At 43.6% G+C, this 25,250-nt stretch overlaps 3 protein-coding genes across 5 annotated transcripts in view; 1 reads left to right on the top strand and 2 right to left on the bottom strand.

Annotated features, from left to right (window-relative positions):
• LOC138792414 (chromosome-associated kinesin KIF4-like) overlaps nucleotides 1-6,982 on the top strand; it is a 33,244-nt gene extending 26,262 nt beyond the window's left edge. For all 3 annotated transcript variants that reach the window (XM_069969840.1, XM_069969831.1, XM_069969823.1), the window contains 5 exons: nucleotides 2,481-2,581; nucleotides 3,646-3,783; nucleotides 5,190-5,357; nucleotides 6,235-6,385; nucleotides 6,814-6,982. In XM_069969840.1, the coding sequence (XP_069825941.1) occupies nucleotides 2,481-2,581; nucleotides 3,646-3,783; nucleotides 5,190-5,357; nucleotides 6,235-6,385; nucleotides 6,814-6,854 (599 nt within the window). In that variant the 3' untranslated portion in view covers nucleotides 6,855-6,982. The remainder of the gene's footprint in view (nucleotides 1-2,480; nucleotides 2,582-3,645; nucleotides 3,784-5,189; nucleotides 5,358-6,234; nucleotides 6,386-6,813) is intronic.
• A 3,978-nt stretch (nucleotides 6,983-10,960) lies between these two features.
• On the bottom strand, nucleotides 10,961-13,379 carry SLC35A4 (solute carrier family 35 member A4). Its single transcript, XM_069954114.1, has one exon. It carries the CDS (start codon nucleotides 13,370-13,372, stop codon nucleotides 12,404-12,406), a length of 969 nt encoding a protein of 322 aa, XP_069810215.1. The 5' UTR covers nucleotides 13,373-13,379; the 3' UTR covers nucleotides 10,961-12,403.
• A 28-nt stretch (nucleotides 13,380-13,407) lies between these two features.
• Nucleotides 13,408-22,662, bottom strand: LOC138773488 (SLC35A4 upstream open reading frame protein). Its single transcript, XM_069954115.1, has 3 exons — nucleotides 22,549-22,662; nucleotides 16,471-16,566; nucleotides 13,408-14,126 (listed from the first exon to the last, which is right to left on the bottom strand). Exons 1-3 carry the CDS (start codon nucleotides 22,561-22,563, stop codon nucleotides 13,926-13,928), a joined length of 312 nt encoding a protein of 103 aa, XP_069810216.1. The 5' UTR covers nucleotides 22,564-22,662; the 3' UTR covers nucleotides 13,408-13,925.
• Nucleotides 22,663-25,250: the final 2,588 nt, after the last annotated feature.

Raw genomic sequence — 25,250 nt, 5'->3', positions numbered from 1 at the left:
CGGCCTCTGAATGTGATCGAGAGAGCCGCGGCTCCGGCACTGGGAGCTGTCCATGGTGCTGTAATGTCCTGTTCAGTGAAGTGTGAACCGCACTGAATCTAATTAGCGGGGTAATGTGTGTTCTATTGAAAACTGGTACATAAGCGCAGCTGATACTGTTAGACAATGTGGATGTGGTACAGAGGTAGTCAATTATAGTTACAGCGGGGTGGAACAGACTGCATTAATTGTGGGTTTCCATGAGTGGCATATATAGTGTATATATGTCAGGGAGATGAATACTACGGTTATGTAGCTGGATAAAACGCAAATTCATAGGCTATACAGGATCATAACAAGGTTGTGGGTGGGGGGGAGGGCCTAATTAATGCCCTAGTTTATCCCTCCTCTTAGTCCCTATGCCTAGGTGGGGTGGTCGTCCTAATAAGCTGTAATCTACCTGGCTACATGTGTGTGCGGTAAACAATACGTGGGGAAGACCATAAGGGAGTGGAGAAAAAGGATTCTGGAACATTTAGGGGATATTAGGAATAAACGGGAAAGCCTTTGGCCCTACATACACGTGAACAACATGGAGGGAATCAGGGAACATTTACATTTACGGCAATTGAATGCTTGAGACCATCTCCCCGAGGAGGAGATTTGGACAAGACATTGCTCCAGAAAGAAACAAGGTGGATCTATACACTACAAACTACAACACCTTTAGGCCTCAATGAAGCTCTTAACTTTGCCTGCTTTATCTAGTATATCCAGTAAACCCTAAATATTCCCCTACATCCCCTCACATTCATTACACACTATTCCACCCCCGGACAATTACCCACGCTCGCACAGATCCGTATATACCCATGTAATATTATGCCTTTACCGCCATCTATATCCACATAGATTAGGATGCTGGTTTAACAGGTAGTGAGGGAAGGTCTTAGTTGACCTATCCAAGTTAGGAACCAGCTGGTGTGTAGTGGTGAACTAGGGCTTAACAGCTTTAGGATCCTGAGTGGGACCGCCCTTATTAGGACGACCACCCCACCTAGGCATAGGGACTAAGAGGAGGGATAAACTAGGGCATTAATTAGGCCCTCCCCCCCCCCCACAACCTTGTTATGATCCTGTATAGCCTATGAATTTGCGTTTTATCCAGCTACATAACCGTAGTATTCATCTCCCTGACATATATACACTATATATGCCACTCATGGAAACCCACAATTAATGCAGTCTGTTCCACCCCGCTGTAACTATAATTGACTACCTCTGTACCACATCCACATTGTCTAACAGTATCAGCTGCGCTTATGTACCAGTTTTCAATAGAACACACATTACCCCGCTAATTAGATTCAGTGCGGTTCACACTTCACTGAACAGGACATTACAGCACCATGGACAGCTCCCAGTGCCGGAGCCGCGGCTCTCTCGATCACATTCAGAGGCCGAACACACCCCCGGGGCGTGCAGGGGGCGTGACCGAGTTTTGGCGCGCGTCCATGATGTCTGTGACGGCTACAAATTCTAGCTTACGGCGGCACTCCCGGCACTCTGCAGATGTCAGGGACTTTTCTCCGGAATGCACACAAACTGTAAGTAATAGGCCCTGGCCTCTCCTTGAGTTTTTTACAAACTAAGGACCCTACTGTGCATATCTTATTTTGGTGTATGGTTTTTACCTTAGGTAACACGCTCACATACGCCGGCACATACTGCCTTGCCCCATGATAGACCCTAACAGGGGATTCAGTAAGTAATGGCAACACACATACAATATGGTACATTTGTTTATGCCTGTATATGCTTATACCGCCCCCCCCTCTACATTATACAGTGTCCACGTGTACAAACTTGACAGGTGGGACATCCTCCTGAGGGTCGCACTAAGGGGACACAGTGAGTACAGTATGTGGCAACGCATCATTGTCGGCTCACATCACTTTATGGCATAAATAGCCTCTAAATAGAATGTGACGTTTGTGACTTAACCTATGTACCCTGACCTATACTGACCTACCCGCACCCTACGGCCCCTGATGACGTAACGTACTGTGTTACTGAAACGCGTTGGGCATTATTGGTTTAAAGGGACTTGATGGTCGAATGACCTCCTGACCTCTACTGATGAATTATGGTTTTGGTTGAATAGGAGCAACTTCTTTATTGGTTTTCGTGAATTGTCACGGTTCTTTTTGAGTAGTCAGCGTACCTTGGAGGTGTTTTGAATGGTGGAATCGAGATCTGTGAGTAGTACATAGATGATTCCTAGACACGACACGACAAGACGTACTGACATAATACTCATGCTTTTTTGATATCGGAGAATTACCTATTGTAAATTATATCTTGTTACCTTTTACTGCATATCTAATAAATTGTATATTTTATCTACATGCGCATCCTTTCTTTTTGTTAGTTTATAGACGCAAGGATATTGTCAATTTTTTGGCGTTTGTACCATTATTTACACTACTTGTGATATAAAGGTGAAACAGACCTAAAAAAAACAACCGGGTACTGTGACCGGACCCTGGAAGAAAATTCAAAATACAGAGATGCCTGTATCCAAGACACAACCTCTAATAAGGTAAGGTCTCCGCTTAGCTGAAATGGAAAAAGCTTGTGAGTAAAGAAGATTACACATATGATAGATTAGATGGTAGAAGATTACGGCGCCGGTCTACTTCTGAGTAGAGATGATCGAACATTGGAAAATCTTAGGTTCTACAGAACGCGAACCTTCTGCATTTGCTTCCCGATGCCTTCCTGGTCCGTGGGGGAGGAGACAGCCCGGGTACCGCCTGGAATTCCGAGATTCAGCCTAGGTAATAGGCTGTATCCTGGAATTCCAGGTGGTACCTGGGCTGTCTCCTCCTTCCCCACGGGCCGGGAAGGCATCGGTAATCAAATGTGGAAGGTTTGCGTTCTGTAGAACCTAAGATTTTCCGATGTTCGATCATCTATACTACTCAGGACCGGCTGGGGGTGGAACACTGGAGGCCCACCTGCCGGTCCCCAGTGTGACGATCGACCTTCCCTTCTGTGGTGTGGCTTCATTGATTCTAATTGAACCACGTCACAGAGGGGAAGGTCTGTAAAAATCACAAAAGCAATGTACCCGTGGTTTTTTTTCCGAATGGAAAAGTAAGGCAGACATCTTTAATAGAAAGAAATCCCTCAATCTTCCGTCCACAAGCTGGAGCCTGAATAGATGATATTGTTACAAAGTGATGAAAGAATAATAATATATTCCCATTTCCATCCACTTCTATCTTCATTACTTTTAACTGTTGGCCATCATTTCACATAGTTGTAGTAGTGGTAAGCAACATTCCCTAACCTTTTTCTAGGAACAGTCACTACTGAATATTGGCCAATGTAAATACGCCGACAAGCCAAACTTTTTTCCTTATTCAGTAAACAAACAATGGTGTCTATGGGAGGGGGATTGAACGAACAATTTTTGCATAGTACACAAGTAAGAGTAACCAGTGCCGATTGACTTATTATTGTCGATCAGCTCTTGTAAGGTCAATTCATTGTAGTCTCTAGTGGCGTGTATATATATATATATATATATATATATATATATATAATATGCAGTGTGACTTATCATGACAGTGGTCATATTGACTAAAATTGTTTTGCCAGAGGTTATTATCAGATTGTCTGGGGATGGAGCTGGAATTCCTAATGGCACAAGCGAGAAGAGAGTGGTTGAAGGAACAACACAGAGCCTTGATCCATATGGAAATGGTTGGATTGGAGCAAGACAAGGATGAAGAAGAGGTCAGAGACACATCTGTTTATTATAAACTTTTATGTGATAGTTTGTAATCACTGGACATACTTAAAAGGTTTTTGCAATTTTTTAACTCCTATGAAATGTCCTTAGCATAAGCAGTCAGTGTGCTTGGTGGGGTAGCTCCTGCCCTGCAATACCTGTTATAGTGTCATAAATTTGTATGCAGCTATGTCATAGTTGACAGATTTACTTAAGATGGATCTGTCAGCTCCCGCACCCTACCTAAGGGCCCTATTCCACCGGACGATTATCGTTTGCAGAATCGTTAACAATTAACGATCTCAAACGACCGCTATTGCGAAAGACCTGAAAACGTTCACTCATTTCCATGGGACGATAATCGTTACTTATGATCGTATTTGCGATTGCCTTTTCTTCGCTATTGCGTTCGTATCTACTGAGAACGACCGAACGTCTTATTCAATGCAAACAATTTGCGAACGTTTTGTGAACGAGCAACGATAAAAATAGGTCCAGGTCTTATAAAGCGATCAACGATTTCTCGTTCGATTGTTAATCATTGACTGTATTTCAACCGAACGATTATCGTTTAGATTCAAACGATTTAACGATAATCGTCCGGTGGAATGGACCCTAAGGTGCTGACAGTGTGCTGTAGCCAATTATCCCCTAGTGAGCATGGTGCCTTTTGGTAATTTGTTTGTGCAGTGGATTATGATCTGTGGTCTCCTACTGTAATGAAGAGTCAATGAGGAGTTGTGGTTGTGACTTGAACCTTATTAAGTCCTTTAACCCCCTCACGCCACTGGGCAGTAAATTAAGGTCGCTGCAGCCTATGCCTGATGCCGTAGGATCCACGGCGAGTTCCGGCTAACAGTGATAGCCGGAGACCCGCCGCAACTCTCAGTACCAGAGCCACGCTCCGGTGCTGAGAGTTAACCCTATAGATACTGTGGTCAGCACGACAGCAGAATCTATAGGGCTTCTGACAGAGAATTCTCCCTCTACAGAGGGAGAATTCTCTGTCCGCTGTCCATCGGGGCTCTGCGAAGCGATAGCAGAGCCCCAATGGTAACCATGGGAACCGGAAGCCTCAGACTTCCATTTTCCTGGATATGGAGGCAAGCTTGGGGAGGGAGGGAAGGCTGGGCGCACGCTCGTGAGCTCTGTCCCCTCCCCTCTCCTCTCTCCCCTGCCGCTGTCACAAGATTGTAACATCAGCAGGGGACAGAGGAGAGGGGGCAGACATACGGACATCAGCTTATGGGATCATTATGATCCCATAAGCTGATGTCCTAAAACGACCTGGGCATTGATGCATCAATGACCCACATCTTGAAAGGGTTAACATATTCAAAGGTTTCGATGTTGTTTCCCCTTCATACATTTGTACATGCATTGACAATCTCTACCTTTTTATATTTTACAGGTAAATTCAATGGAGCAGGAGGTTCAGCACCTGCAGAAAGAAAAGTCTGTTATGGTTCTGCAGCTGGAGGCTCTGAGGAGGGAGAGGAACGAGGCTGAAAAGGACCTGGATTTACTCTGTCACTTTTACAAAGAAGAAGCTCAAGCCCATAAGCAGCATATATTACAGGTGCAAACCTGAACGTCATACTTTTTGGGAATACGAGAAATACTACTTTTAATAATCCTTTTCAGGGGCATTTGTTCATATTAATCCTATGAAAGGGAATGTGTCATCAGAAAATGACTAATTGTGTAATGTTTTTATGTTAAACAGATTTTTTTAAAAAATTTTGGTGCAATTTTTTAGCATTTTAAATTTTTCCATCTTGTTATAAAATAATCTCGTAGTTTTCATTCTCACTGGGCTAAAACTAAGCTTAGACTTCCTGTTCTGTCTATAGTAATAAGAGGAGGCTGCTGTAACGTGATCTGTACAGCGTTACAGGAATATGTGACATTAGTAGATAGAAAAGACGTTCAGTAATGTTTATCATTCATCTCAAGAGACAGACTGTCTACTGTCGTCTATGTCCATGAGTCTTGCTGCAAAGCATGTCACTAAATGCTGTTAAAACAGCCCAGGAAATACACCAGCCTGCATAACAATGTACAAAAAAATTAAATAAAAATTAAAGACAGAAAATAGAAACAGATACAAGATAATAATAATAGTATCTGACTCTAATTAGTAAAGGAACATTAAGGTGACACATTCCCTTTAAGGGTATGTGTTTGTGTCCCTGGTTTATCTTTCAAGTGAAAAATGTGTGCGGCGTCCTGATAGTTGTATATTACAAACAAACAACACAAAAACTTACATAGAAAATGCTATGCTATTAGCACATGCTAAATTCCCCCTGTCCACACAAAGCTACTGTGTGCCAGAAACCGAATAAGATGCTGCAAGGATGAGCCAGCGGAGCCCTTCCCAGAATGAGGATTTATATGTGTACAGTAGTCTCTGTGTACAGCTTTTATTCTATCACTATCTGTGGTGTCAGCAGATTTTCCATGCTTATCGGGGTTTGCTGGAGGAACAGATGGATGCCCAGGAACATCGCTACAGAAAACTTCTAGAAGAAACTATCCAGGATGCTGTTCAACTTTCTGCTCGAAACCAAGAGCTGGAAACTGAAAACAAGCAACTACAGAACAGTAAGATGGCCAATGGAACAATTAATTTGTGACAGTGTTAGCGCCCCCCAATATCATAGCTGTCAGCAGGAGAATCTCATGGCAAACATATTTATACAGATTTCTTTGAATTTAGTACTAGCTGTGTAAATATGTAGTTGTTGAGCATGGGTTTTGTCATTCCATTCAAGTCTATGGGATTGCCAAAAATAGCTATACATATGTGTATGGTTCTGACTGCTGAGTTTCCCATCACACACTATTACTGGCCTTTTTGCTGTTGCAAAACTGCAACTCCAAGCATCCTGCGACAGCCTGCAGCCATCAGCGCTTGCTGGGAGTTGCAGTTTTACAGTGACAGAGTAACACGGCGAGATGTAATATAGCGCTATTGTGATAAAAGCCAGATAATCTTTGTGTTTTATTGTTTTCTTTATGTCTTATTTCAGGTTTAACAGAGTTCAAGAGAAAAGACCTGAATAAACCCTAGATAACTGCTGAATGGAGATGTATAAAGAGAAGAAAGGACATTATATACTGTTGCGTTATTTGTATATACATGCGGTTCACTAGCCTCGGACTGTACCTAAATGTGATATCCTGTATCTTTTTCTAAAGTTTCTCATCTGTAATAACATCTATGTTTTTCAATAAAAAAAAAACTTGAAGCTTTTTTTTTTTTTTAAGCACATTTTAGCTATATTTCCAGGGAATTCACAAATTTCTTTGAGTTCATTTCAATAGTAAGGGGGCATCTCTGTAACATCTGCAATCTGCTGAGAGTTTCAATTTTAAAGGGGTTGGCCACTTTATAGTAAGTGAGCAGTGAACAGAATTAGTAAGTGTATTTACTCACAGCAGCTCCCTGTGTGCCTCTTAAATCAGACTCCCCTCCTCCTGGCTGTGCTGTCCTGCCCTGTGGTGAGTCTGTCCATAAGATGGCCGACATGGGGGAGCATGTGACCATGCTCCACCCCCCACCCCCACCCCCCCAGTGTCCTTCACTGAGCTTGTATATGCCTATGGAGGACACTGGGACATGGTCACATTCTCCTCCATGTCGGCCATCTCTGGACAGACTCACTACAGAACAGCACAGCCTGGAGGAGGGGAGTCTGATTTTAGCTCTATGAGGTACACAGGAAGCTGCTCTTCAGTATATACAGTGAGTACACTTACTAATACTGTACACTGAACTTTTTTTTACTATAAAGTGGCCAACCTTTTTAACAGGACTTCACTGACTGTTGCTGCTCATTCGGTTTAGTGATCATTTAGTGTAAAGCACTCTGGCCTATCAAACTTCTCACATGTTACTCGGTACATAAGAAGTGTGTTCAAAAGAGCTGAAGTAACCTCACGGCAGAGTGCCACCTCTACAGTCATTAAAACAGCACTGTGGATAAAGGTAACAAAACTACTTTATTCCTCAACATTCCCAGCCCTATGGAAACATACATGTGCAGTAATACGGTGAATCTGTGCTGTGCAGACGTGTATAGGTGCTGTATTATAAACGTTGTACGGAGCTGTACATAGTGTACATCAACCCTTATCCTGTACATGGTTTTCCAAGGATAATATTTGACCTTTTCTTAAATCTGGTGGTCTGTGGCAATGAAATGGTGATCTAGGTCAGTATACGGATAACGTCAGCATAACTGCCTATTTGGTAAAGGTATTGTTGCCAGGGAGAGGGTTAGTTCCAGTATCTCTGCTCCTGTAAAGTTTAATTATTCTTGCAGTTAACTATATGGGCCCTATTACATCGTCCCAATTATTGTGCGAAAAATTGTTATATTGTTCAAGTTTAAACAATAATTCCATAGGGTTCTATTGGTGTGTCCATGGAGGAATTTTAGCCCGCACTAGGAACTGTCCTTTTATTTTCCAGTATGGATCACAGCTCTGTACCAAACTACAGACGTGTGAATGGGGCAATTGAAATACACTGTTCCTATTTTCTGTCTAGAATTACGGATCCAGCTGTATAATCCCCAGATCACTCAACTAGTTATGGAACAGATGGAAGTGTCATTTCCACCATAATGAGAACTATTTTTAAACACACAGCCTCCATCCTTCGCCAGTATAGTGGCAGCCTTGTACCATATGGGTTGGTGACCCAAACAACAGTTTTGGGTCACACTTAGAAAAAAGAAAAATACATTTTATTATGCATTATAAAAGCATGTATATACACTCTGTTAACCATAGATAAGGATTTCAGTAAGATTTAAGCCAAAAAGCAAAAATATTTCTAATAAACTCTTACAACTCAAATGAATACAGCACTTACATGCAATGTACAAAGTGTACCTATTTTTGGCATAAGAACTTTTGTTACTTTTTTGATGTAGGACGTAGAAAACCTTCATGATATGTTTTAACTTAAAAATAAATAAATAAATAAAATAGTACATAGAAACCTAGTGCATTTGGTTTATTATACATGATGCTCTTGTACTGTAATCATGTAAATTGTGGTACAAACAATCCATTTTGTATCATTATTTGCATAGTCACTGTAAAATGTTTGCCAGAATTTTTTTTTTTTTTGTACCCTTCCTTATGGCTGCTTGTTGTCCTGTGACACTGGAATGGAAGCTTCACCAGTGGGAGGGGTTGGTTATTTGGTATATTGCCTAAGGGAAAAAACTTGTCTATGTAATAGACAATCTATAATACATCAATAGGTCACTGCAATGTTGTTTGCATGTCAGGATTCACATGAAGTCCGCCTTACAGGAGAGAGCTATATGTTATGTTCTGCCTGCCCAGGATTTAGTTAAGTAGTAATAAATGGCCCATTGCTGTATTTGCTATGTACACAGATGATTATGTGCTTTAAACACAAAGGGGGAGATTTATCAGTGTAAAGTGAAACTGGCTCAGTTGTCCCTAGCAACCAATCAGAGTCCACCTTTCACTTTCCAAAGAGCCTGTGAGGAATGAAAGGTGGAATCTGATTGGTTGCTAGGGGGCAACTGAGCCAGTTTCACTTTACACCATGTTTGATAAATCTCCCCCCCAATGTGGACATGTATATACGATCCATGCAATATAAAGGCTCTGTTCACAACCTACATTAGGCTGGGTTCACACTACATTATTGCAATGTTTTTTTGCAAAAAAACAGATGCGTCCGTTTTTCCATTGAATTCCATTATAAAAAAAAAAGGCTCAGTTTTTTTTAACGGTTGACTAAAACAGATTGCAAAAACGTAGTGTGAACCCAGCCTTAGCCTTTTATCATAATTATGCACATCAGGAGTGTTCTATACTATAGCTCTAGCACATGTCACAGTTTAGCCACTCATTACCATATGTTTCCCATTTTTTGAGCCATAAAACATCTGTGTTTTTTTATTTAGTTCTATTGCACACAATGGAAAAATAATTAGTAATTCTCATTGAGAAAATTTTTTTGGGCCATTTACAAAGTGATTTTGCACACAGTGATCAGGACCCGCCCACTCATCTTAACATTTACTTCAGACACATAAGAACAGCAGAAGTAAGTACCGGGGAGTAGAAGACATGAAATGTTTTCTGCACCCTAGATAATCCCTTTAAGTATAAGGCCCTATTTTTATGTTGTTTCCAGCTTAAAAAACTAAAGTAAGTTAGGTTTTTGCACTTTGCAAGACAGAAAACGTCTTGCAAACAGCATTTGTTGTAGGAAACTGCAAGGTTAAATATACATACTGAAAAATTGGCATCCTCACTGTGCATGCGCTGGATGCATGCTGCACCCTATTGATCAGTGACCTGGGTGCGCCAAAACACATTCTAACAACTATGTGTGAACAGAGTCTCAGGCTGTGTTTCCACATAGTCCATATTTCTAACACTGCAGAAACCACAGCCTCCTGTACATCCACAACAGATGTGCAACGTTGCCGATAAGCCCGGCAACATCACAAGCCTATGGCTGCATTCACATGTTCCGTGAAGTTGTCTGTGCATTTATGATCTGCACTTAGGACACATTGTCTGCTGACAAGCAGCCTTACCTAAAAGTGTAGTGGTACCCCCAAAACTGATTTCACTCAATCTACATAAGTCTTAAACCATTTATCATAATCCATTTGCACTAGGGCCATATATAAAATTACTAAATAAAAGTAATGTAATCCACAGCACATAGATGATGGCTAAAGCGATTGTTTTTCCATCAGCAACATTAAAACACTTATTATAGTAACTATTGTTTTATTTGTTTTCACTCATCTATGAAAGTCAAAAATTCATAACAGATGTATTATACACATGCCCATGATGCACTGCTATATACTCTCGATAGTTTGGTGTGGAGACACAGCCTATGTGGGTGTATCCAACCCAAAATTGGAAGAACACATGGCAATGCATAATGGCAGTGACCCTTTAAAGGAGAAGTCCCACCAAAGTAAAAAATCTGAGGCCGGAGGGGTGCAGGAACATAAGAAAATTATACTTACCAGCCCCTGTTACACAGCTGTCATCCGCTGGATGTCATTCTCGGCCAGCAGCGGGGTACATGGCGTTGCAGCAGGAGCAGCTGCACGACATCAGCGGCTGGCAGGAATCGGCAAATAAGCGCTGAGAGGGGGGGGGGGGGCAAGTATGCTTTACTATGTTCCCTCACCCCCCACCTGCCTGAGATTTTTAACTTTGGTGGGACTCCTTTAAAGAGGATTACCATCAGGTACACTCTCTTTAAAATTAAACATGAATTGAACGGCGCTGTACGCGGGAACCGGGCCGCGGTTCAAAAACAAAAGGACTGCGGCAACGGCACCATTCGTTTCATGTGTAATCTTAAAGAGCGTACCTCATGGTAATCCTCTTTCAATTTGTTTTCTGGGCTTTTAACGTGATGGCCTCTATTCCTGATATTAAACATTTATTGGCACCTCACCTCATTAATCGGCTGTTTCCAGAGTCACAAACACTGCAATACCCAGCACAGCTGCTATATACATTGTGCTAGTATGGCCCTCTTAAAGAGGATGTACCACCAGGTACATCCGCTTTAACCTGAAGCCACTGATCGAACGGCACCGACACGGGAAAGCCGGTGCCGCAGTCCATTTTTCGGACCGAGGCCCAGTTCCCGTGCACGGCGCCATTCTATGCAACGGAATCGGACGGTGCTTCATTCATTCTAACGGAGCCGCGTCATACAGGGGAGGGAATTCCCTCCCACTGGGGGCGGTCCGGCCGGCCTCCAGCGCTTGAGCACCGGCCGGTTCCGTTGCATAGAACAGCTCCGTGCACGTGAACCGGGCCTTGGTCCGAAAAACGGACCGCGGCACCGGCTTCCCCGTGTCGGCGCCGTTCGATCAGTGGCTTCAGGTTAAAGAGGATGTACCTGGAGGTACATCCTCTTTAAACAGCTGATCAGAGAAGGATATACAAAAAGTGTGTGCTACCCCCTTCTAAATGATTAAAATTCCTGCTGGTGGGGCTGCTGGCCAGAATTTTTAAGGAGGCAGCAATACAGATTACCACCAGCATTATCTGGAAAAACGATCAGCAAGGAATTTCTGATCTAGTAAAGGTTTTTTTGGCCAAAATAGATGAGCTATCCACAGCCAAAAACAGACATATAGTGACTTCAAAATAAAAACAAAATCTATATGCCTAGGAAGTCCTAATAAAAACGATAGCACGGACCAGGCGAGGGAAACATTTAAAAGGGGTTAGTCAGGATTTGAAAAACTTAGCTGAGATCTTCCAGTAAGAGTACAACTCTTATCCACACTTAGTGTGCTCAATCCCCGGAAATGAACGGAGCAAAGTTGTAATATCACACACAACCTGAGGACAGGGGTGGTGTTTTTTTTTTTTTTTATTTAGAAGAATGTAGCCATGTTTTTCTATTCCTGGAAAACCCCTTTAAGGCTGGCATCACACATGCAATAATTTTTAAACAGACACAGGAGTGAATACAACAGTAAGGAGAAGTATGAGTTATTCCTCTATACTTGTTCTTCCTTTTGAATATACATCTGGCTTATTTTACCCCCAGAACCCAGGGAGGATAGAACCACTTCATTTGATTCCATAGAACAAATAGACAGCTAAGCCAATGAGAAAAACAGCAAAGAAAAACAGGAGAGTCAGCTGGAGCTGGAACAACAGGTAAGACAGAAATCCATTGACAAGCATGGAGAAGGAAATGATGAAGAGTCTGGTGAGGTTACTGCTGTGTTTCATTACGGCAGACATAATTAACCCATTAAGGGCCTGACTTACGATAATAACCAAAACCCAAATGGAGAACCCATCCAAAAAACGTCTGCCATCACTTTCTGTCAAGTGTACCAAAGAGTTGACAATGATGCCGAAGGAGTACAAGAAAATGTTCTGTAGGTTCAGAGGGATTTTCTGAGTCTTCAGTGTCATCTCGGTGTAAACTGCAGACAGTCCAGATATCAGGCAGTAGATCACCATGAGGAGGAGACCTTGTAGACTGATATAGAGATGAGTGTCGGCAGATTGCTTCTCTAGATCCTGAATGCCACCATAGCTGTAAAACACACCGGCCACAGTCAGCAAGGACAAGGCAAGCCACTTCCGGATGGAGAGAGTCTGATGTAAGAAGATGCTGTACATTAGGGCGGTACTCACAATCTTTAAGTTACTCAAGACCTGGAAGCTGCTTGGGTCCATATAGTGCTGCATGTGAACCACTAAATTATTATTGGCACCATACAGGATAGCAGGCAAAGCATATGGCATGAACAGTCGCCAGGAGACTGGTAACCGCCCAGACTTGCAATCCCAGATCACAAGCATCACCACAGATATCATCAACTTGGATAATTCAATTAGAAGGACAACAGAAGATGAACTGAAGGGGATTTGTCCGCCAACTCTACATAAAGATATGAGCGGAGCATGAGAGCCGTAAATGACTACAGACACCACCAGCATCAGTCCCCATAGAGCAGTCCTAAGTATCTCACCACTGGCAGAACGCATGGCATCCTCTGGTCCCATATTATTTACAACAAACATCCCTGCTGTACTATATAAAGGCAGCTATGCGGAGGTTTACGTAACTGGCATCACATTTCATTTATTTATATACATATTAAAATGTGTGTGTGTGCAAATCTGACGGTACAGAAATAAAGCCTTGGACGCCAACAATACATGTCAGGTAATATCTTCGCTAAATGAAAGCCTCTTGTACGATATTGATGTGGATCCGGGTCAAGAAAGTAAGAAGGACAAGTGTTCTGGTGCAGACGTGGGTATTTCACCGCTTGCTTGGCAAAGGCTAAGTGTGCCAATCGATGGTGAGATTTCATTGCCTTTCGCCACGGCTCTGTAACATTTCATCCAAAACACTATTTGCATTAAATATAGACAAGAAATGGAGGAAAGCACTTAGCAGCATGTTATATCTGCTGAGCTAACTGTACTATCTACTGCAGATCCAGCCGAGACAACTGCACACCTAGCAGCAATGTACAGTTATCAAGTTTCCCACATAGTGAAAAGTTCCAATAAAGCACTTAAAGCATTGAGGGAGCGGGGAATGGAGTGTCAGCACTTTGTTTCCAGTCTAATCCGGCCCTTTTCTTAAAGAACTAAGGTAGTCCTTGATCGTCTTCTCCACATTGGGTACGGCATAGGCTTGGGCAGCGTAAATCCCTGTGCAAGTTCCGACCACAAAGCCGAGGAAAGCAGAAGCCCTGAGTTTGGAAACGATATAGCCAGCTAGGAATCCCTTGAGAAATGGAGAGCTGAAAATAGTGCTGCCTTCCTATAAGAGATCATGACAGAGTTAACTAAAGTTTATATTAAATATATTTACATTGCAGAACCTAAGAATGAGAAGTTATGAAATATTCATAAGATCCAATTTATATTTATCAGGGAATAACATTATGAATCAGACAGAAGAATAGAAGCAGCAGACTACTGGCAGACCAGAGCCATCTATGGATTAAATGGTCAACCACTAGGCTGAAGTGCATGGATGCAGCTTTAGTGATGATATCCGATTGCCTGATTTAACCTTCAGGGTGCCTTTACACGTAACGGATCCACAGCAGATTTCTCGCAGTGAATTTGCAGCGAGATCCGCTGTGGATCCCTGCCCTGTACACTATGGGCAGACAAACTCGCATGCACATCCAGCTGTAAGTATGTCAGCAGCCCGCCCCGTTAACACCCACCCCACCCCGCCGCCAGAGCCTTTACTTCACCGGTCCCTGCTTCGGCTTGCTTCGAGGTTCCCGGCACGTGCCGCTCGGCCATCAGTGTGCTGCGAGTCCTGCTGCGTGTTTGTCTGCAGATTGGGTGGGTTTTCAAACTCAGTTCCATTAAAGTAAATTAAAGGGGTTATCCAGTGCTACAAAAACATGGCCACTTTTCCCCCTCTCGTCTCCAGATTGGGTGGGGTTTCAAACTCCGTTCCATGGAAGTAAATGGCGCTCAATTGCAAACAACACCTGAACTGGAGACAAGAGAGGGGGAAAAGTGGCCATGTTTTTGTAGTGCTGGAAAACCCCTTTAATTGCAAACCACACCCGACCTGGAGACAGGAGTGGGGCAAAAGTGGCCATGTTTTTGTAGCGCTTTAAAGGTAATCTGTTAGCTGCAATTTAGCTTCCAAACTGATGACACTGTTAGGAGCTGGAGGACGAGGAGACACTTGGTATCTTTCATATATCTGTCAGAACGTAGATAAATTATTTTATACTCTGATGCAAAATGCTCAAAGAGGCTTTCCAGAGCTCCTGAAGCGCTGAGTGCTGTAATTCCATCTTGCTCTCCCTCCCTGTATGATTTCTGCCATGTACACACAAGTTGTGCACAAGTGTGAGATATGAAGGCAGGAATTAGATTCCAGCGGATTGTCAAGAAAGAAAGGATGGGGATGGGAGAGGATTTGAGCATGCATTATTACCCTCAAAGCTTCAATGATGTAGGTACGCTTATTTGACACTTTGCCCCAGTGAATAAAAAAGAAATGCTTTTATTATGGAAGCACAGACTAATTTATGAAAGTTACCGCTTTACTACAGTTTATTAATAATTACTGGCCATTAATGGCTTATTTGACTCCACAGCCTTGATCTATGTAACAGTATGAGCAGGTTGGAGCATGAATTGTAGACGACAAAAGGACCACTTTGACATAGAAGCAAAAAAACTATTGCAAAAACTTTGATCGATTTCACTGCAGTGATACAGTCTCTATATGGTGCAGATCTGCTAACTTGCTCACTCCTACCGTAAACTGTACATGGACGGAGCAAAAGCGGCAATAATTTAGCCTATCAATGACATCTAACTTTCCATAGAGCTTTCACAAGACTGTTCCCACACCTTAAGGAGGAGTCCGGCGAAAATTTTTATTAAAGTATTGTATTGCCCCCCAAAAGTTATACCAATTACAAATATACACTTATTATAGGAAATGCACATAGAGGGGGAGATTTATCAAAGGGTGTAAAATTTAGACTGGTGCAAACTGCCCACAGCAACCAATCACAGCTCAGCTTTCCTTTTAGCACTGCCTAAAGCTGAGCTGTGATTGCAAACTACCCACAGCAGCCAATCACAGCTCAGCTTTAGGCAGTGCTAAAAGGAAAGTTGAGCTGTAATTGGTTGCTGTGGGCAGTTTGCACCAGTCTAAATTTTACACCCTTTGATAAATCTCCCCCAAAGTGTTTTTTTTTTCCTGCACTTACTACTGCATCAAGGCTTCACTTCCTGGATAAAATAGTGATGTCACGACCCGGCTCCCAGAGCTGTGCAGGCTGTGGCTGCTGGAGAGGATGATGGCAGAGGCATGCTCAGTGTCCCTCCAGTGCCCTGTGTCCCCCTGACATCACCCTCTACAGCAGCCACAGCCCACACAGCTCTGGGAGCCGAGTCGTGACATCACCATTTTATCCAAGAAGTGAAGCCTTGATGCAGTAGTAAGTGCAGGAAAAAAACACTTTATGTGCATTTCCCATAATAAGTGTATGATGGTGATTTGTATACCTTTTGGGGGGCAATACAATACTTTAATAAACATTTTTGGAAAAAGTATTTGGTTACCTTCTCAGTGCTGTTATCTGTAAAGTAGGAAAAAACATTAGATAAATCATTACCTGAGATACTCCGGCCTGTACTTCACCCTCCAGCTTACGTTGCAGGCTTTCTAGCTGACCTTTGAGAAAAGCGAGGTCCTTTAGCTTTGGGGTGCCCTAGCAGAATAAACACAAGGGAATGGTTGAATGAGTACATTAAACAAATAATAGCACAGAATATATATATGTTAAAAAAATAGGATCAAACAACGAAACAGATTATGGGATATATATAAATAGATCAGCCATGGTCACATGGTGACTAACAGCGAATCACCCAAACTCCATACACATTGCAGAAGTGCATTAGCTATAAAATTGGTTCCTGAACTGGTATAACTGGCTCCTGAGGACTATGGTCCAAACCTGTCTTGGGTTATAACAGAAATCACACGTGATCTGCATAAAGATCTGAACTATTCTTTCTGAGTAACAAAAGCTAGCCCCATGTGTGTATATTAGGGAACAGCATATAGATCCTTTTCCTACTACACAAATCACTCCCTTTGTGAGAGACAGTATTGTGGGAATAGAAAAGGAGAGGGGAGATGTGTGGCGTGTATTCTGCTGATGGATTTGCAGGGCAATGGCTGCTAATCCGACCTATTTTTTGTAGAACTTCTGCCAAAACATGAGCAATTTCAATAATAGAGGGGGAGGACTGCCCTACATACAGTCCAGTAACACACGTGTAAGGTTCCAATAAGGATCAGCAATGAGGCATCTAGTATATATTGCCCCCAAAATCCTGTCCAGCTATCAAAACCTTGTCAGCTAAATGACAGCTTCTGAACAGCACAGATCAGCCTGGATCACCCATATGTGTTTACTATGTCAGGGCTATTACTATGCCATGTAAAATTATTCCAGCCTGGACTGGTGGTTACATTTACAGCAGAGTATTAAATCCCCATCAACCGGCTTATGCGTTATCCCTATAAAACACAGAAGAAAAGCAGATGGCGAAAATCAAATTACATTCGTGACATCAGCGGAGAAGGAGATTTCATGATGAGTCCGGCTCCACTCACTGACAGCCAGCAGAGATCTGTGCTACCCGCTAGATGCTCTAATAGAGCTTTAGGCTGTGTTCACACATAGTATTTCCATCAGTTTTTGGTCAGTATTTTTTGAACCAAAAACAGGAGTGGGTTAAAAACACAAAAATTGTGCAAATTTTTTCTATTATAATTTTCCTTGTCAGTACCACTCCTCATTTTGGGAGTTCTATTCAGGGGTGATGTTACCTGATGGTACATTTACTTTCATAAGATAATATGCGGATGGAAAGTAGATTTCCACTAACAGGTATCACTTTTTTTTAAGGGGTATTCCAACATATTGTTACAAAAAATAAAACCAGATGCTGCTGGAGTGTAAAAACTTATACTTACCAGGCCCTGGTCCTCTGCTGTTCCCATTCTTCTTCCAAGACAAGCGCTTGGTACAGGACCTTCCTGCTCAGCCAGTCACTGGCTTAATGGGCAGGTCCTTTACCAAGTGCTTGTCTTGGAAACATAAAGAATGACTTTGGGGGGGGGGGGGGGGGGGGCAGAAAGAGAACAGGAGCTTCAGGGTGACTGGGGCTGGGTAAATATAGTTTTCTATTTTTCCCAGCCACATTTTTTTTCACCATATACTGGAATACCCCTTTTCTTTACATTTGTATCAAAGGCTTCATTCAGGACCTTCATCTCAGATTCCATTTTGGCTGGACATCAATGGAGTGTAACGGACCCCAGTGACTAATTTTTTTTGGTATGGTGCAGTCTTTGGCTGTATAAAAAAAAAAAAAAAAAAAAAAGCATAATTTGCATTTCTGGAGTATCAGTAAGCCTGGCAGGATGGGAATGAATGAGAGCAGCCAACACTGTAATATTTAAGAGTAAAAACAAAGAATATACTACAGGTATACAGAATGAAGAGATATGGCTTTATAAGTGGACCCAAAAATGTCCTTCAGAAATATCAGTAATATTAGTTGTATGTGTATTACAGCGTTTACCATCCGGGGTGCCGGCCGAACCCGCCAGGGGCGCCGCGGGATCCCGGTGGGAATAGTGACACTGTCTCTTTAACCATCCCTAGAAGCTGCGGCCGTGCAGCTTCTCGGGATGCACAGATCACTGGGAGCGGGCGGAACATTAAAGTGAGCAGAATGTAGGAGCAGGACGTGTCAGCGTCCTGCTCCTACATTCACTCCCATATGCCGCCGGCACTTCCTGTCAGCAGCCTATGGGACGCCGCGGCGTGACCTCTCCGGCAGGCATGATGATGTGACATCATCACGCCTGCTGGAGGTCCCGTCCCCGCGGCTCACAAGATGGAGCCAGAAGAAAGAAGAGCAGCTCCCTGCAGCAGATTAGGTGAGTAGGATGTTTTGTTTTAATAACTTTGTGGGGGTGGGGGGGTCCAGTAGTATGGAGACATATCATGGGGGGGACATACCAGGGGGGACGCATAGCAGGGGCATTATTAGTATAAGAGGGAATATCCGGGGGCATTATTAGTATAATGGGGGCACATCAGGGGGCATTCTTACTATATGGGTGGGGGCACAGCAGGGGATGATACATATGGAGGCAACCCACATTCCTATTCGCTTTACTGCACATGACACCAAACAGCTCAGTTACTATAGGAGCCTATAGGAGGGAGAAAGAGAAGAAAGTTGGTAGAAATGTGCGGAGGCCTAAAATGTTTGTCTGGCAGGTTCTGAAGACATGAAAAGTAGCTGGAAGAAATCATCACGGTGGCCTGAACCGGATGGAGAGGAAAAGGAAAGTGACGCCTCAGATCAGAAAAGACGTCACCTGTGAGTCTCTGAATTATGGTTTATGTATTCTGTAGAACATTATGTAGTAGGGGTATCCAGAGCTAATTTTTTTTTTTCAAGGGGTGCCCTGAGGTGGAGAAGGTTGGGAAGCACTGGTGAATTACATGGATGTTACATCTTATCACACACACACTGGATACTGTTAATAGAGAGAATGAGTAGTAAGAGTCCTATTCCACCGGACGATTATCGTTTGAATAATCGTTAACGATTAACGATCTCAAACGATCGCTATTACGAAAGACCTGAAAACGTTCACTCATTTCCATGGAACGATAATCGTTACTTATGATCGTAATTGCGATCGTTTTTCTTCGCTATTGATTCGCTATTGCGTTCGTATCTATTGCGAACGACCGAACGATGTCTTATTCAATGCGAAAGATTTGCTAACGTTTTGCAAACGAGCAACGATAAAAATAGGTCCAGGGCTTATAAAGTGATCAACGATTTCTCGTTCGGTCGTTAATCGTTAACTGCATTTCAACTGAACGATTATCGTTTAGATTCGAACGATTTAACGATAATCGTCCGGTGGAATAGAACCCTAAGTTTACACTGTGGATATGCTACAGATTCATAAAAACCACAGGAAATTACAAAGTAGAAAATTGGAGATTTTAACAAATTTCATCTAAACTCTGTTACCTGCAGCCTGCAGATCAGATCTTGCTTGGATTGTAGAGATTTGTTAAAAGGATCGCCCCTCCACACTTGTTGTGCTCATGGTCAACTACAGATGGGAGAGGGAGGTATAATGTATGGAGACTACCTGCAAGAGGGAGGAGGGGGTATACTGTATAGGGGCAATGTATACAGTATGGGAGGAACAACTACAGAGGGGAGAGGGAGGTATAATGTATGGAGACTACCTGCACATTAGGGAAGGGGGATACACAGTTTGGCGGCCTTATTGCAGAGGGGCAATGTATACAGTATGAGGGGGAAAAACTGCAGAGAGAAGGAGGTATACAGTATGGTGGGCCTAAATGCAGAGGGGGATCCATACAGTATAGGGAAAGAACAACAGGGGGAGGTATATAGTATGGGAGGAACAACTACAGGGGATTTTATTGTATAGGATCCTAAGAACAGTGGGACATACAGTATGGCAGCTAACTACTATATAGGGTGCTAGCCCTTTTTTCAGACACAAATAATATAACACCCAGCGTTATTTTTGGAGAAACAAGGTAGCTGTGCTTTCTAATTCTGGATAACCTGTTTGGGGAATGTAAGGGGACAAATAAATCAGCAGAAACCACACCTATGTCTGTAGACAGAAGCAGGGCTGACAGCTGAACAAACCTTTGGCCAGCAGCTGTCTGTAATGTACGGCTAGTGGTCATCTTTAGATCACGGCTATCAGATACTGGTATAGTTAGGAACATATGGAAGTTAATACAATAGAAATATTAACACCCCCTTCATGTGATTATTGGCATAAATGGACGTTAAAGTGTCACTGTCGTGAATTTTTTTTTTGCAGAAATCAATAGTCCAGGCGATTTTAAGAAACTTTGTAATTGGGTTTATTATCCGAAAAATGCATTTTTATCATGAAAAAGCAGTTTGAAGCTCTCCCCCCTGTCTTCATTGTTCTCCTATGGAGAGAGCTAAAGAAAAGACCAAAACAGGACAACAAAGAGTTAATCTACAAATCCCTCACGGGATATCTCATGTGACCATCACCAGTGACCTGTCTGAGCTCGGATTACAGCTGTCACCCAGCTCCGTGCCTGTAATCCTCTGTTATCTGCTTTCTGCTGCCGGCTAACTCCCTCCTTCCTCCTCCCCCCTCCCCTCTCCCTAGAACAGACAGGGGACGTCTCCTGCAACAAGTCACAATTTTCAGATTTTTCAGAGTGGATGAAAAAGAGGAAGGAGGGGGGGACCTGGGAAAAGGCTTTTTACATGCAGATAATGGCAGATTTGGCTAATAAACCCAATTACAAAGTTTCTTAAAATCGCCTGGACTATTGATTTCTGCAAAAAAAAAAAAATACGACAGTGACTCTTTAAAGTGTCACTGTCATTTGTTTTTTTGCAGAAATCAATAGTACAGGCGATTTAAAGAAACCTTGTAATTGGGTTTATTAGCCAAATCTGCCATTATCTGCATGTAAAAAGCCTTTCCCCAGGTCCCCCCCCCCCCCCCCTCTCTCTCATCCACTGCTCAATATCAGGAAATGTCAACTCTTACATCAGTCGAGCCCTGTCTGTTCTATGGAGAAGGGAGGAGGGGGATTAGTCACCAGCAGAGAACAAAGGATTACACAGCCTGACCTGTGTGAAAGCCTGTATTCAGAGGTCAGTGGTGACTTCAGAGGAGATAGCCCGGTGATGTAGCTGTAAATTAACTCTTTGTCGTCTTGTTTTAGTGCCTCATCTCCCCCCACCCCTCCCCTCTGCATAGAAAACCATGAAGACAGGGGGGAGAGCTTCAAACTGCTTTTTCATGATAAAAATGCATTTTTCGGCTAATAAACCCAATTACAAAGTTTCTTAAAATCACCTGGACTATTGATTTCTGCAAAAAAAAAAAATGTAAACGACAGCGACACTTTGATAACAAATTGTTTCCAATGTACCCAGTGTAATAGGGTTAGTGGTCAGCCAACAAAGACCCAGCGATCATTCATGAGGCCCTTACTCGCGCTTTCCCACACGGATACACTGACTGGCCCTATGTCAGCCTCAGACGTCTGCTGTATACAGTAATTACTATGGATTTTTCTAACATAGGAACAGCCAACAGCTGTCCAGGCATGCTGGGAGTTGTGGTGTTGCAGCAGCTGGGGGGGCGCAGACCACTGCAGTCAGAGGGTACCAGCTAAGGGGGCGCAGTCTACAGTATTCTGGGAATGATGAAAAAATACCTGCACTCCCTTTCTTTCTAGTGGAGATCTGTTCCTCCATACAACCAGTCACTGCTCATCGCCCCCTACTGGACTGAAAGCTGGTAAAAACTTTTGCAACTAATGGAGTTGCCCTTGAAGCCCACAAGCAACTGATGTCACGTGACCACATTGCTGCAAGCGGTCTCCGGGCACACAGTGATGGCGAATATTCCCTGTACGGGAAGCAGCCTGGGTCACCCCCGGGCTACAATGTACAGAAAGTGTCAACTAACTGCTGAACCGCCCCGTTTCCCTATGACTCCAGCCAGGACGATCCTCACAGGGACCAGAAATCTGGGAGAAGCAGAAAAAGCCCATTCACATTTAACTCCTCCGCCTCCATGCCGCTCTGGCAGTACTAACCTTGTCGTCCGCCATTTCGTCCGGTCAGCGCATGCGCACTGACGAGCTCGCCGCCGGCGTCTCGGCGCTCCCTGAAGTTACCAGGCAGCACGTGGTATGATCCGTCACTCCGGCATCGTTTGCTTCACCTTGGGACTCGGACACGTGACTCGTGGAGCCGCTAACACGTGCGGTGTGTTCTGTACAGAGGGAGGGGCGGGGCTGCCGGAGGCTCCTATGTAATACACTGCATATCCGGGATAGCTACAGCCGGCTACAGTGGCCTGCAGGAGAGTCACACAACAAGGCTGCGTTCATACATAGCGGTTTTGACTGCTGATCAGGCGGTTTCTGCAGACTTAGTTTACTTTTTGCACTGGATCATTGGGAATTACAGTTTCCATCCTGGATAGCCAAATATTTTCCAGACCTGGTAGAAGTTGTAGTGTGTACAGTGTCCCTGCCAGGGGCGTAACTACCACCATAGCAGTCCTAGCAGCAGCCATGGGGCCCAACGCATCAGGGGGCCCATCCCTGCAATACACTGGGCCTCCTGAGCTGTCATCATACTACCAAGGGAGACGCCTACCACAGAGGACACTATGTACTAGGGGGTAGGATAGTAGGGGAGATGCCAATTTTGGGGGACATTATTTACGGGGGATACAAGAGGAGATACCTACCATGGGGAAACTAGGTAGATGTCTACCATGGGAGCACTGTCTACTGGGTGGGATACCAGGGGAGATGCCTAACATATGCTATCTACTGGGCGGAGGGCTAACAAGCAGGGGGATTACTTACAGTGGGATGTGGCGGAAGGGGGACCAATCAAAGATTTGCTATAGGGCCCAGTGCTTTCTAGTTGCGCCCCTAGTCCCTGCTAGGGACTAGACACGCTTGCTTGTCGCCTGAGCATCCAGACCCCTATTGATCCCTAGATGTCACTGAGAGAACACAGTAGTGCGCTTTAGTTCCCAACTGGCTGCAATCTCCATCCAACTAAATTGAAGGGACTAAGGGGTTATAAATCTAGAAAATCTAAGCAGTGCGGCTGGATGGAGCTTGTGGCCACATTGCTTCTCCGGCAATATCTAGAGATAGCCAGGAGGAGCCGGCTGGCCGTGGTCTTCATCCAGCTGCACTGGACGGGCTTCATAGACCTGTAATGGAGATTGTGGCCAGTCAGGAAGTGAAGCGCACTGCTGCACACTTCTTTCAATGATACCTAGGGATCTTTGTGGTCTACACACTTAGGGCCCTATTACACGGGACGATTATCGTTCGCATAATCGTTAACGATAAATGGTCCAAACGACCGCTATTACGAAAGACCTGAAATCGTTCACCCATTTACATGTAAAGATAATTGTTTCTTATGATCGTTCTTGCGGTCGTCTTGTCGTTGCTATTGCGTTCGTCACTACTCCGAACGACTTTTTATTCAATGCGAACAATTTGCGAACGAGCAACGATAAAAATAGGTCCAGGTCTTATTAAACGATCAACAGTTTCTAGTTCGGTCATTGGTCATTAACTGCTATTCAAACAAACGATTATCGTTTAGATTCAAACGATTTAACGACAATCTGAACGATAATTGGCCGGTGGAATAGGGCCCTAAGACCCTGAGCTATCAAAACTTTTGACATGTCTACTTAATATTCCTGATTTTTGCACATGCTTGACTATCGCTCCATTCTAATGGAGGGACAAGAGACTTTCAATCTTCAGATCGTGCTTGGACCTTCACCACACGGTCTTATTCTGTGGATGACGTTTTGGGATAAGCACTTGAACAATACCCTCATTAACGGTGAAAGTCGGTAAGATCAAATGCAAAAATAGGCCCACCTTCTGCTTCTCTACTCCAGGAGGTGCTTTAAAGGGGTTATCCAGCGCTACAAAAACATGGCCACTTTCCCCCTACTGTTGTCTCCAGTTTGGGTGGGGTTTTAAAACTCAGTTCCATTGAAGTGAATAGAGCTTAATTGCAAACTGCACCTGAACTGGAGACAACAGTAGGGGGAAAAGTGGCCATGTTTTTGTAGCGCTGGATAACCCCTTTAATAACTGCAGTCATCCAGCAGGACCTGACTCTTCTCCCCAGCCCTGGTGTATATATGCTGATTTGCTCCATCAGTGACTGACTCTTATTGCTTACTGCTAAGCTGCTGGGGGACTTTCCTTGCCATTAGCAAATCCATAAGAAGTGCTTTTTCTCGGAATACCAAGTTCATATATGCATTCATTTCAGGCTTAAAGGGGAACTATCGGCAGGTTAGACGAATCTCACCTGCTTATAGCCCCCTATAGTGCCCAGGACGCTGAGGAGGAAGGTAGGTGTCTTGATAATCAATGAAGCGGGCGGGCCGGATGATGCTGTGGGGGCAGGGCAGTGCTCCTAACAGTACTTCTGGCAAAGATTACCCCAACTTACAGCGCAGGACCGACGCAGAGGAGGAAGATTAGACACATACCTTCCTCCTCAGCATCCCGGGTGCTATAGGGGGCTATCAGCAGGCTAGATTCGTCTAACCTGCAGATAGTTCCCCTTTAATATGCAAAGGATCTGGATCTGTTCCCATCAAGTAGATGTGAACAAAGCCTAAAGCTTGCCAAACATTAAGATTGCTCTCAGCCAAATGTTTAGACATCAGCTCCCTCTACCAATCTCTCCCACCCATCCCATAAACATGCACACTATCAGCTCCCTCTACCAA

The sequence above is a fragment of the Dendropsophus ebraccatus genome, chromosome 1, assembly GCF_027789765.1.
Source record: "Dendropsophus ebraccatus isolate aDenEbr1 chromosome 1, aDenEbr1.pat, whole genome shotgun sequence".
Taxonomy (NCBI): Eukaryota; Metazoa; Chordata; class Amphibia; order Anura; family Hylidae; genus Dendropsophus; species Dendropsophus ebraccatus.
The sequence above is the reverse complement of the archived record's forward strand: the minus strand, read 5'-3'. Positions and strand labels throughout refer to the sequence as shown.

Bases quoted from the DNA above. Each gene is read 5' to 3' on its own strand.
- SLC35A4 (XM_069954114.1), bottom strand. From the start codon at position 13,372: ATGTTTGTTGTAAATAATATGGGACCAGAGGATGCCATGCGTTCTGCC.
- LOC138773488 (XM_069954115.1), bottom strand. The intron at 14,127-16,470 runs GTAATGATTTAT...GATCTCTTATAG, and splicing joins TACAGGCCGGAGTATCTCAG to GAAGGCAGCACTATTTTCAG.